This window comes from Paroedura picta, chromosome 5 (genome assembly GCF_049243985.1).
Source record: "Paroedura picta isolate Pp20150507F chromosome 5, Ppicta_v3.0, whole genome shotgun sequence".
In the NCBI taxonomy this organism is placed as follows: Eukaryota; Metazoa; Chordata; class Lepidosauria; order Squamata; family Gekkonidae; genus Paroedura; species Paroedura picta.
The window spans coordinates 69,705,295-69,718,834 of record NC_135373.1 but is presented as its reverse complement, the minus strand read 5'-3'; the positions used below and the strand labels follow the sequence as shown (position 1 = coordinate 69,718,834).

The window sequence follows — 13,540 nt, the reverse complement described above, 5'->3', positions numbered from 1 at the left end:
AACGTTTGGATAATTTATGGGCAAATATGAAGTACCCTGCACCTCGACTGGCAAGAAGCCAACGCCGCCAAGTGAGTCTTGACAGAAGTAACTGCCAGACCAGAGTTTGCTAATTCCCATAAGTACAACAGGACCTGTGGCAAGGGACAAGTAAATGGGCAAAGATGTCGTGATAAACACCAACGTTCAAACCTAGCCCACTTATTCCCGTAACTACACCTAGTAGAGCCTTTCCGGGACTGTAACAACACCTCCCTCACGCTAGCCGGGAGGGGTTCGTTAATGGTGTAATCCTCCATGCCGTGAGGTGAAGTCTGGACAAATCTGGCCATGGTTGGGAAACGGTAGTCAGGAGGGCAGGGTCCAACGGGAGTGAGATCCGAATGCCGTCAGCCATCAAATTCAGCCTGGTAAACCATGGCTGACGGGGCCAAAAAGGGGCAATCAATATCGCGTCCGTATTGTCCACTGACATTTTTGCCAACACCCTCGAGATAAGAGGTAACAGGGGAAATGCATAATGAAGAACCCCTGTCCATGTGATCTGGAACGCATCCCCCAGAGACTGCGGGTCTATCCCCCCTGGCGAGCAAAGGTTGCGGGCCTTCGCAGAATGTGCCCTGGCAAAAAGGTCAATTTGGGGGGTTCCCCATAGGGAAAACAAACGGCTCAGGATCAGGTTGTCTAGTGTCCAGTCATATTCCTGAGAAAACACCCTGCTCAATCTGTCTGCCCTGGTATTCATGGAACCCGCTATGCGTATAGCCCTAATGTGTGCCTGAATCTTGAAAAGAATCTGCCACACTCTCAGAGCCTCGGATCATAGGGCTAAAGACCCGTTGCCCCCTTGTTTGTTGATGTAGAATAGGGTCGCAGTATTGTCCGTCCGAAGAAGAATCTGCTTGCTCGGGCATAAATCTGAAAAAGCAGTCAAGACCAAAACCACAGCTCAAATTTTCAGTAAGTTAATGTGTAATGTACATTCCCAAGGGGACCAACGACCGAGTTGACAGATCGCCACAGTATGCCCCCCGACCTTCTACGACGCATCAGTAGTAAGAACTAAATCATGCGTCCATGAGACAAAGGGTACACCCCTCAATAGGTTATCTTCCGAAGACCACCAGTGAAGGGATCGGACAACTGACCTTGGCACCGAAAAGTGTTGGAACTGTGAGTGTCTTAATGGATTAAAACGTCTAACGAACCAGGATTGAAGACCCCTCATGTGCCATCTGGCATAGGGGACCACAGCTGTCACTGAGGCCATAAGGCCGAGAACCTGTTGAAATCTGTATGCAGGTTGCCATCGGTTCCGTCTCAAGGAACCTAGAACCAAAGACAAGGGCCGTATTCTATGGACTGGCAAGGAGGCAGTAGCAGTAGTTGAATCTAGGAATGCTCCTATGAACTCTACCTCCTGCGACGGAACAAGGCGGGACTTTCCCCTGTTCACTGCCAAGCCCAGTCGGGCACAGACCGATAAAGTAAATTGGACTTGGTCCGTGAGCTCCAAAGCATTAGGACCTACTAAAAGCCAATCATCCGGATATGGAAATATGGTAATGCCTCTGAGTCTAAGAAAAGCAATTACCACCGCCTTACACTTTGTGAAAACACACGGAGCAGTAGCTAATCCAAAAGGTAAAACGGCATACTGATAGATGTTGGATCCGTGTCGGAACCGAAGGAATTTTCTGTAGGACCTATTAATACCAATATGGAAGTATGCGTCCTTGAGGTCCAAGAGCGCAAACCAAACATTGCATCGTAGAGATTCGATAATGGAAGGTAAAGAGACCATACGAAATTTGGAAACGTATAAGCTTTTATTCAGCTGCCGAAGATCTAGGATCGGGCGGACTCCACCATCCCTCTTATCCACTAGGAAAAAAACGGGAGAAAAAACCCAACTCTTGGGCACCTGTTGGCACCAACTCTATAGCTCCCTTGGACAAGAGGTCAGAGAGCTGAACAGTAAGCTCTGGGAAGGGGTTGTCTGGGGCAGAGGAACCCAAGACACAGACTGGGGAAGACTGAAACTCCAAGCGATAACCCTCAACAATGATGGACAAAACCCAAGTGTCCTGGGTAACACTGAACCAGGCCTCACGGAATCTGGCCAAATGATCCCCAAAATATCGAACTGGGGGGTCGGGCTGCTGGCATAATCAGAACTTTTGTTGGGGGTGGGAGTGGCTTCGACCAAAAGATTGGTTCGAAGGGCGTTGACGTTGAGGATGTTTTCGACTTTGGAACTGGGGCGGATACTGGGATGGACCTGACGAACGTTGAGGGTAGTAGGGCGTGGAGAACCTGACGCTGGAAGCGCTGCTGATGAAAATTTTGGGAAGGTGGAGGAGGAAAAGAATTCAAATATCTCGCTGACTGTCGGGTCTTCTTCAAGGAGAATAAGAAATCATCCGTTGTCTTAGCAAACAGCGAGGACTTCTCGAAAGGCGCGTCTTCAACCTTGATTCTGGTTTCGAGAGGATGTATTTCGGAGCCAGGAATGGCATCGAAGGACAATAGCGGAGGCCATGGATCGGACCGCGATATCTCCAGCGTGTTTCCCTGAATTGATACCCTGTTTGGAAGTTTTGATCGCCTCTGCCTGGATCATGCGGGCAAGGTTTCGTTGTTCCTCAGGAATCAGCTTGATATACTTCGAGAAACTCTCCCACAAGCATAGCTGATAGGCGCCTATGATGGCCTGGTAATTAGCTATACGAAAACTGAGCACCGAGGAGGAGTAGACCTTCTGTCCCAAAGTATCCAAGCGACAAAGAGAAAAAGAATCTATCCAGTGGCTTAAGTCTCTTATATTATTTATTCACTTCGACTCTGCCAGAACGGTCTCTAGATTGTTTTCCGTTTTCAGTCTTTCATCAGTGGCAGTGAGTCCTACATAGACAAATGTCCTTATTAGTATAACAAATAGTAATAATCATCAGAAATGTACAAAAATATATCCATACCCCCACAAAAGTGAGTTAAATATATTCACAAAGAGTGCTATGTATAACATGAAAGTAACTGTTAAAGCAGGTCGTATAATGCCAAAAGCCTCCACATTCATATCTTACCGTCCTTGTTAATGTTTTTAGATAAACGCTTCTGTATCCTGGAGATTCAAGGCTGTGAGCTCTTGATCTCAAATTGTGTGCTTCAGCTGTGTTCATTTATTTTGCTGAGCATCTGAGTCAGCAAAAAAACTTACTATGCAACTTAAAGGGACATACAGTCATGTTGTAATCTGAATACATATAGGTTCCAATGTTACACATTTAACAAATTTCAGAAGGTATCTTTACAAAAAACAGGATAAATCAAAGTCCATATTCAATCCATAGGGTTGCATTGTCCTTAAGTTGAAGATGTAATAGCATTCCCTTTGCAGCAGTTTCTTCCTCACATCCAGCCTTTGGTGTCTTCCTGGTAAAATTTGCTCTATTCCATAGAACCAGCAAATTTGCAAATTTTACCAGGAAGACACCAAAGGCTGGATGTGAGGAAGAAACTCTTTGTGAATATATTTAACTCACTTTTGTGGGGGTATGGATATATTTTTGTACATTTCTGATGATTATTACTATTTGTTATACTAATAAGGACATTTGTCTATGTAGGACTCACTGCCACTGATGAAAGACTGAAAACGGAAAACAATCTAGAGACCGTTCTGGCAGAGTCGAAGTGAATAAATAATATAAGAGACTTAAGCCACTGGATAGATTCTTTTTCTCTTTGTCACTAATTTGGAATCGTCCATTTTTCGTGTAACCCAAAGTATCCAAGCGCCTGCTCTCCCTATCTACCGGAGAGGAATGTTGCCCAGGTTTGCGTTTCAATTGCATATCGTCTATAATGGACGACGTGGCAGACGGATGGATTCAATTTTCTTCGGTGCCGGTTGGACCGAGGCAGGTTTGTTCCAGATAGGGACTGTCAGATCCTCAAAGCGCTGGATAATGAGAAGGGCAATGTTCGACGGGGTGTTGGAATAGAGCCTACTCAGGATCTTGTCCTTGGGCCTCGCATCCAATGTCGAGACGTCCAATTCAAGGGCCTTAGCCGTTCTTAGGAGCTGCTCTCCATACATTCTGTAGTCCTCTGTAGGCCAAGCTAAGGTAGGGTCTGCCAAGGCCTCATTGGGGGACGGATCCGACACGGATTCTGGGCTGGTGGGAATCGGAACGGACTGGAGCCCAGGCGAACCCGACGGAACAGCTGACATCATAGCCGAAGAGCTATCAGGGAAATCCAAAGAGGGATCCTCCTCATCGGCCAAAGGCCGGTCCCATTGGCAGATATATACTGGCGAATGCTCCACAGGGACCTGGGTCAACGGTCTCCACTGTGCCGGGGGAGCCGAAGCTGATCGAGGCAACGCTACCAAGGATCCATCGTCCTGCACGTCTAACGAATAGGACTGCGTTAATGGCTCTCGCAATGGAGGCGTGGAGGATCGCCGATTGGAACCCATGGATCCATGCTTCAGAACCGAAGGCTTGTCCTTGTGCTTGGACCTCTTCACCTTCTTGACAGGGGGGTCGGCCGACACGCCCCGTTCCGACGACGGCAAAACTGGTGCCGAAGCTACGTTAGGAACCTCAGACACCACTGGGGGTCTCTTAGGAGGTTTCAGAGAGCCTCTTAATGGTTCCATGGCAGAACGGACGGATGAGGGCCTTGATCCAAGGACGGATGGGGCCTTCGACAGTGCCCTGGATGGAGTTGGCTCAGACTGGGTTTGTACAGGAGGGTCTGCTGAAAGGGCCTTCTCCCAAAGTTCCGCCTTTAGCCTCGCGGCTCTGTCAGAGCGGGCCTTTGGGGTAAACTTTTGACAAATCGCACATGAAGGTACGGAGTGGCTCTCACCAAGGCAAATAAGGCAGCGGTCATGCTCGTCTGTCACCGACATCTTCACAGCGCACTGGCTGCATTTCTTAAAAATACCCTTAGAAGACATTCTGAAGAAAAATCGACTGATGCAGTAAGAAAATATTAGGAGACAACAAAAGACGTCCACTAATCGCGGCGGCGAAAAGAGAACTGAGGAGGGTGGGCGCTCCACCCTGTGTCCTCAAGATCGGTGCGCGGGAAACCCGGCGCATGCGTGGTCGCGGTGCAGAGCGCCCTCTTTGGAGACTTTTAGCTAGGGAAGTTCCGAGTGGCAGGCATGCGCGTGCGCAGTCCCAATGTGGGACTGCACGACAAGATGGAAAATGAACATTTCCGTTTTATGGTATGTACTAGCTTCAAAGCCCGTTCCTAAGAATGGGCCTTGAAAGGGTTCCCTCCCCTGGCCCCTGGCCAGGCAGCTTAAGGTGGCTTTGGGCTGCAGCTCGTAGCCAGAGCAAGTGGGGTGGGTGGGGGCTGGCCAGCTCCTTAGCAGGCAGTCAGCAGGCCGGGAAGACCTTGTTAGCAGGCCCGGCGGCCCTCATTAGCATGCCCTGCTTAGCAGGCCCTCCACCATGACCCTTTACCCAGGGCCCTCTCCCCTTACCTGCTGCTGGCTCCAGGCACTGAGGTGTGTCTGAGAGCAAAGAGGCTAGAGTCCAGGGACGGAGGGTGGTAGCTGCAGAGGAAGGGCCAATCAGGGTGCAGCCAGCTTTGCTGGCTGCACCCTGATTGGTCCTATTCCACCTTGGACAGCCGGACATGTTCCACCCCCTAGGCTGTTTCACAAATATATAGAGGAACCATGGATAAAGATTTGGTTTGCTTATAGACCATCTGCAACCCAATGGTCCTCAAGGCAAGGGAGGCAAGGTTTCTGTTCGTAACAGAATCACCCATGTTGCTTCTTTCAGAGTAGGGCTTCTTGTCCATTACTTCTAGCATTAATAATACTCTCTATCAATTTACTAGGTGAAGAATGAAGACAGAAATATTAAAGGCTGCCAGATTCCCTAGACCTTTAACAAAAAATGTTATATTTGTTATTTTGTGATTCTTAGTACCTTTCTTCTTCCACAGATGGTTCACTGAAACTGCTATCATCTTGTAGTTTTTCACTGACCCGTTGTTTTGAGATGCGTCTTTTGCTTTCACTTTTTCTCACATTCTTTGTGCTAAGATAGATTTTATGAGGAAAAACAGCATTTGAGAAACTGCAACTGAAATGTTCTGACACAACATAAAAACTACATCCAAAAAGTTAAACTGGAAAAATAGATTTATTTTATTTATTTTAGAGCTTCTATACTAAAAAATTTTAAACAGAGGCTAGATATCCATCTGACGAAGAGGCTGATTCTGTGAAGGTTCAAGGGGGTGACACGTTACAGTGGATGAGCGATAGGGTTTGAGTGTCCTGCAAAGTGCAGGGGGTTGGACTAGATGACCCATGATTTCCCTTCAACTCTATGATTCTACGAGCCTCATGACAAAACTGTCTTGGAACATGTACAACACATATATGGTATATAACACGTTATTTTAAAAACCAAGTATACAAATATTCAGTAAAATGCATTGTTAAAACAACAAGCAATATAAACAGTTTATACGCCCATGGACGGGTGAGGGAGGAAAGGGTGAATTCTGATAGGGCCCTGATCTCCACTGGGAACTCATTCCACCAAGCTTTCAGGCCCTGGCTCTGGTTAAGACCAAGTATACCTCTCTGGGGCTGAGGACCTCCAGCTCGTTTGTATTGTTTGACTGAAGTGCTTTTCAAAGGACATATTCAGATAAGTGGTCTCTCAGTGTGCCCATAACAAGAAAAGAATTAAACATCTCCCAGATAAAAGAAGCTACATTAATGTTGAAAATGGCTATATTCTCTTCCAGGTCTAATTTTTTTTTAACTGAACACTTGTCTTCTTAATTGTAATGTATCTGTATTACAATTATGAAGACAAGTGTTCAGTTGGGGGTGTTCACCACTTTGATACCTGAGGACCATGTTCTAGAATTGGTAAGCTTTTATAATAATTATATTTTGCTTCAGATTTATGTTTATTTAGCATATTCAGGATTTATAAAAATACGTTTTCAGTGAACCAATGGTGTTTTTTAAGAGGCATGTTAAATAGTAAATTATATGATGTTTAGAATTTGTAAAAATATACTTGTGGTATTGGTTGTGATAGAAAACAGTGATCTTGTTTTGTATTATTAGTTAATTTTTCAGCTGAAATGTAAAATATCAGTTATTTTACATTTACATCAGCTGAAATGTAAAATATCAGTTCTCCCTTGAGGCTCAGGGTGGTTTGAATTGATAGAAAAATATGGAGAATACATTATACTTTCTAACATTTCAACATTATAACTTTAATTGTATAACCATTGACACTGGCTATTAAGAACACAACTGTGGTATGATTTTTGAGAATATGTTGCTAAGTCTGGAGTTGCCCTGTGTTGTTCTCTTTTAGGCATGGTTTGGTGGTAGTAGGAGGGGCTTTTCAGGGCTCTGGCTGTTGTTTTGTCATTAGCCTCTGACAAGGCCCTGATCTCCTCTGAGAGCTCATTCCACCATGTGGGAGCCAGAACAGAGAGGTGAGCCTCTAGGGAGCCAGGGACCACCAGTTTATTGATGTAAAGTGTCCCTCTCTGGGGAGCATAGGCAGTGAAGTGGTCCCTCAGATTCTCAGGGCCCTGACTGCATATGGCCTTGGAGGTAATTACCAGAACCTTAAGTCTGATCTGGAATTCAATCAGTAACCAGTGCAGCTTTTGAAGTGTGGGCCTAATGTGTGCCCTCAAAGGTGTTCCCATGAGAACATTACCTGATGCATTCTAGACTAGTTGCAGTTTCCGGATCAGAGATAAGGGCAGGCATACATAGAGCGAGTCCCAGATATCCAGTCTAGAGGTGACCATAGCACAGATCACTACAGCTAGGTGTTCTGGAGGCAGGTATGGTGCTAATAGCTTAGCTTGGTGCAAGTGGAAGGACACCTGCTGTGCTACTCTTGTGGTCTGTTTCTCCATAGAAAGGGAGGTGTCAAAGGTCATGCCCAGCTTCCTGGCTGAGTGTACTACTGTTAACTGCACCCCATTTAAGCAGGGAAATCACGCTTCCCTGTTTGTTTGTTATTTGTATATTTATACTACAGTTGTGTCAATAGCATGTTTCAAGTATGCTGAAAATGAAAGTTAAAACACACAGTAGACCAAGGAATTACTATGCAAAATGATTCAAATAAACTACCTTTAAGGACAATAGTTGAGGACTGACATTCCAGTTCACACTTACCTCTTTGCAGGTACTGGAATTAATTCTTTCCTTTCTACTGAGGAAATTATGTTTTTTACTTGGCTTTGCCCTACCATCTCCCCTTCTGATTCAACATAATGGTTTTCCTTTAGAGTAAGCTTTTCTTTCACTTCCTGTTCAATAGCAATCACAGTCAAACTGTCAATAGCTGGATTTTCATTTTTTCCTGTAGTCTCTAATTGCTCCCACTTCTGCTTTTGTTTTTCCTCTTCAACCTAAAACAATGACATCACTCAATATATTTATGTAGGCAAACAAAGTATCAGTGATCATAAAAAGTTACACATTCTGTTATTTATTACTACTTACTATACTTTCTACTACAACAAACAAATATACACCCTTGAAAAGAAAACACTCATACATTAGGAAACTTGTATGCTAACAAGAATTAGTAGCATAAAACATATAATAAAAAAAAACTTCCATTCATGACAGGAAAAAATAAATTAGGAACACACACCATCTAGTTATGAAGAGAATAACTATTCTCAGCAACAGATTGTCCAAGAACATTGTAATGAAGAAAGAAAAGTGCTTCACACAACAAAGTGAAAGGTATTAAGCAAGAATGAGAGCAATGGAAAGATTAACACCCTGTTCAGAAGCCACTTTCACATTCTGGAACACATTTAAGAGACTATGGATGTGCCCTGACCTGGATGGCCCAAGCTAGCCTGATCTCATCAGATCTCAGAAACTAAATACAGTAAACCCTGATTCGTACTTGTATGTTAAAACTATATTTGTTAACATTTTGAATTAAACTTTCTTAAATTGCCTTCTAAATAATAAATAAAAGTATATATAATTCCCCTTATTTTCTGACCCACTTTGGAAGAATTGCAAAAAGCACAGAGGAAAGGCGGCTTTCCAATAATGCTGAAGAGGTGAAATGAACAGGATGGCAGAGATGTGAGAAACACCAGAGAATGAAAAGGAACAGATATCCCTCTACCTCTTTCTGTAGTTGGGCCTTTTCTTTCTCCAAAGTCAGGAATGCTGTCAGCAGCATTCCCACCTCATTCTTAAATCTCACAACATCACGTTCTAGTTCTTTATCCAGTTCTTTTGATATTTGGCAGCAGGGTTGTTCAGAGTTTTTCACATTGTTTCCCATCTCAGTGTCAACATCTTTATAACTGCTGACTGCAATGTCTCTGGAAGCACCATTGTTAAATGTGTGTGGCCTTTTTTGAGCTGCACTTTTCGTTATATTGGAAAGCATTTTTGTACTGTCTGTGTAGGCAGGAATTTTGATACATGCTGTAATCTTTCCCACGCCTGTTTCCAGTTGTACAAGTGTATCGTCTCTTCCTTGTTCACTTACACCTGCTTCTGCTATTTGAGACAGTATCTCATTCTTTGCTCTCTGGTTTAAATGAACATTTTGCTGACCATTTTCATTCTGCTTAGGAAGAAGCTTTTGAGAACAATTTATAGGAAATAAAGTTACAATTTCTGTGCTGAATTCTTTTTCTGCAATGACAGAGTTCAAACTTTTAGAATTGTCCTTCTCTTGTTTGTCAGTGATAGCTTTAGTCACAGGGAGGGATGGCAATTCACTTAGGCCATCCAACACACCTCTGAAGCCGTCTTGTGATCTGTCTTCCACAGAAGTATTACTTTCCCCCTCACTTACGTTGATTTCACCAAACTTCTGTTTTAGTTCTGCTGTAATGCTCTTAAAACAGGTTTTGATTTCCCTTTTTTCATTTGCAACCCACATCTTTTCATATCTTTCTTCCCAGGGAGCTGCATCAAATTGATTGCAATCACCGTCTGATTCTTCAACATGCATTGCTGCTTCGGTTTCCTTTTTCTCACAAGCGAATAAAACATCTGCTTTGTCAGTCTGATTTTCAAGAGATGCCTTTTCTATACAGCTGAATGTGTTTACTACATTTTTATCCTTATGCAAGCCATGTCCATGGATAGGGGGGGAAAAAGAGCTACACATATAAAATTATGCTATGGATATCAGACAGACATCTTGGTGACTGTTTTAAAGAACAACAGGATTTTAGCATAATTTGTTTCACAACCTTGGGCTGAATTCAAACACTGAGAAAACCAATGCTCACAGAATGGATCTTTCTTAGTTGACTTCTTTGTGCAGGTTCAGCCTCACAAAAAGCTACTTCTGAGAGCACTGAAGCCTTTGTAACAGTGTGGTGCATGACACAGGAGATGGAAGCTCACAGAACTTGTGAACCACTCCCCCTGCACATACCAAATACAGCTGGCGTGGATACTACCATGCATATTTTGTTAAAATATGTAAACATTTAGATTTACTGCAGTATCATTAAAATTTTAAAAAATCATGTTCTCCTTACATAGTTATAATTTGCTCAGCTTTTGTAACTTCAAAGACATGTAAAACTCTTACTCAAAAAACATCTTTTAGAGACATACCATTTTATTTCAAAACTGTTTGAAGCTAGAGGTGACACAATACATCACTGTTTGCTTATTTAAAACAAAAAGTCTTATTAATTGGCTAGTAAATCAAAATCACTAAATAATTTTTCATCTTCAGATAAAATTTTGATGAATCATGTAATGCTTGTGGCATCTGATAGTATCTACACTGAGAATGCAGCTGTGATGGACAGCACTTTAAAAGTAAGGTTCTAAGTACTGAAGTGACAGAGAATCAGTGAGTGAAGGATTTATTCCCCACTGAGGCACAGAGTGCCAGGCTGCTCCAAGTATTTTGACTGGCCAGCAACAGCTGTGAGAGAAGCAATATTAGAGCTGTATTACTGAGGGATGAATTTAGTTAAAGGGAGGGATTTCTAGGTTGCCAAACTTTTCAAGTTGTAGGGGGCCAAGAGCCCTGGGTATAATGGGGTTTTATGTGGGGATTTTGTTAGGGGGGTATGTGTAAGCTGCTGCAAGTCTTCAGAAAGCAGCAGGATATAATAATAATAATAATAATAATAATAATAATAATAATAATAATAATAATAATAATAATAATAATAGTTGAGATTCTGACAGAACATCAAGAAGGAACCGTCAGCTGAAAACCAAGAACAAACATGAACAAGCTGATTATGGCTAATATGCTAAGCGTTTATTATAATCCTCAAAATAGAGTCAAAAAGAACCCTGAGTACTTATTGCTTGTTTTCAACCAGTACTTAAAATATTCTCTATTTAAAAAGCTTTCATTTAAATGTGGAATTTATAGCATCCCCAATAAAACCAATCCAACCCCTCCAAATAACAGAGCACAAGAAGTGGCATAATCGCAACCTCTTCTATCCCTAGTCAACCATCATCACAGGGAGGAAATTCACAAGATGGCAACATGTTGTCCGGAGGAGGGGCCTCAGTTGTTCCTGGTCCCAGCCTCAACAAAACACCTGGCGGCAAAGCTCTGTTTTATAGGCCCTGCAGAACTAAGATAGTTCTGTCAAGACCCTCAGTTCTTCCAGGAGCTCATTCCACCAGGTCGGAGCCAGGACCAAAAAGGCCCTGCCCCAGGTTTATTTATTTATTTATTTGATTTCTATACCACCCTATAGGTTGAAGCCAGGTGTGCTTCTCTGGGGCCAGGGACCACAAACAGATTAGCACCCGTGGAGCAAAGTGCCCTGCGGTGGTCATAAGGAGACAAGCGGTCTCTCAGATAGACAGGGCCCAAACTGTGGATGGCCTTAAAGGTTCACACCAATACCTTGAATCTGATCTTGACCACAACTGGCAACCAATGCAGCTGCCTCAGCACAGGCTGGATATGGGCCCTCCAAGATGTACAGTGAAGACCCTAGCAGCTGCATTTTGCACCACCTATAATTCCCAGGTCTAATTTCTGGGTATTCACTTCAGATTTAATTGCATAGGAATCATTCTGTGTTCAATAAATATGTCCACATTAAGAGAATAATGGGTGAATAGAAAATCAATTGCTGACAGCAGTTAGCTGAGACCTTGCCCTTCTGCCCCCTACTGGTTTTTCCTATTTAACTCTGGAATCTGTTAACCATTTTCATTATGCCATATGTGAATTTACTCACACTTTGCCTATAAGTATGAACTAAATAGTTCCATTACATTACATTGTATCTCAGAAAGTGTGCATGCATACAAAAGCTCACACCTTAAATAAAACTTTGTTGGTCTTAAAGGTGCCACTGGACTCTAACAGTGTTTTTCATCATAGCCAGCAAAATAAAATAAGATGATGGCAATATTGTTCTCAAAAAGCTCAGATCTTTTGGATGCTTGGAGGGAAATTTAAGAACTGGCAGGGATGAGAAATTTGGCTACAACCAAGGAGACAGAATAGAGAGCAGCAATAGGGGGCTGGGAGGCAGAGGCTTCAATAAAGTCATCCTACTGAATGAAGTCTTTAAACTTCAAAATAAATCACTGAATAGTTAAATGTTTATTTTAGCCACAGATACAACCATAACAATCCATATTCGCATTAACCTCTTAATCTACTGACCTTGTTCGCATCATTTTCAATTTCTTTGATATCTTGTTGTTCATTACACTGCTCTCCTGCAAATACAGTGAATGAGGATATGCATAATAGTTACAATTTGAACACTGCCCCTTGTTGGGCAAACAACATAACATGATGTTGGCAAAGACACTGTCGAAGCACTTCACTAAAATATTTCAGAAAGACTGAGGTATTAAAATGAATTAAGCCAAATTACATCACAGCAAAAACATATTGCAAAGACTATGAAAAGTAATTAAATAACAAAGAAATACATGGGTTTCTATCTAAATCATAAATATTTATTTATTTTAATTTATATCCCAGCTCTCTTGACAAAGTTGTCTCGAGAAGGCATACAGAATAAAATATAAAACAATATAGCCCATAAAACCCCTACAATTTTAAATCCAAATACCCACAACAATTAACAATATTACCCCAATGGCAGAATAAAACAACCCTTCTCATTATTCCAGTCAGCTCTGTCCACCTACAACTGCATTCATCCGCTGATATTACTAAAGGCCTCAGATCTACCACGCCAAGCAATAACAGAGCTTTCAGCATATATAATTTGCATTTGGTACATTTGAAAAAACGTGCTTTCTATTTGGCACTGCTGCATTAGTTGTCCAGGAACTTCGGTTAAAGAAGCGGTGTGCTCGCAAGTTCGTTGCTATCAGCGGCTTGAAGGAAAAAAAAAAAAGGCTTCCCCATCTCCCAGAAGCGTGGGGGTGGGAGCGAAGGAGGAACCTTCTTCCTACTGCTATATACAATACAATACAATACCTTTATTGGCATAAAGCAGATTAGCAAGATAAACAAAGTTAGTCAAGATACGT

General features: G+C 42.6%; 1 protein-coding gene across 11 annotated transcripts in view; it reads right to left on the bottom strand.

Moving 5' to 3' along the window:
• ANKRD26 (ankyrin repeat domain containing 26) overlaps positions 1–13,540 on the bottom strand; it is a 93,700-nt gene that overhangs the window by 29,711 nt on the left and 50,449 nt on the right. For 9 of the 11 annotated variants that reach the window (XR_013231139.1, XM_077338415.1, XM_077338416.1 and 6 more), the window contains 4 exons: positions 12,696–12,751; positions 9,192–10,145; positions 8,213–8,448; positions 5,967–6,077 (listed from right to left, as the gene is read on the bottom strand). Coding sequence is in view for 10 of the 11 variants with exons in the window: in XM_077338415.1 (XP_077194530.1) it covers positions 5,967–6,077; positions 8,213–8,448; positions 9,192–10,145; positions 12,696–12,751 (1,357 nt within the window). In the remaining variant the exon portion in view is untranslated. The remainder of the gene's footprint in view (positions 1–5,966; positions 6,078–8,212; positions 8,449–9,191; positions 10,146–12,695; positions 12,752–13,540) is intronic. The other 2 variants (XM_077338421.1, XM_077338425.1) reach the window with 2 other exon arrangements.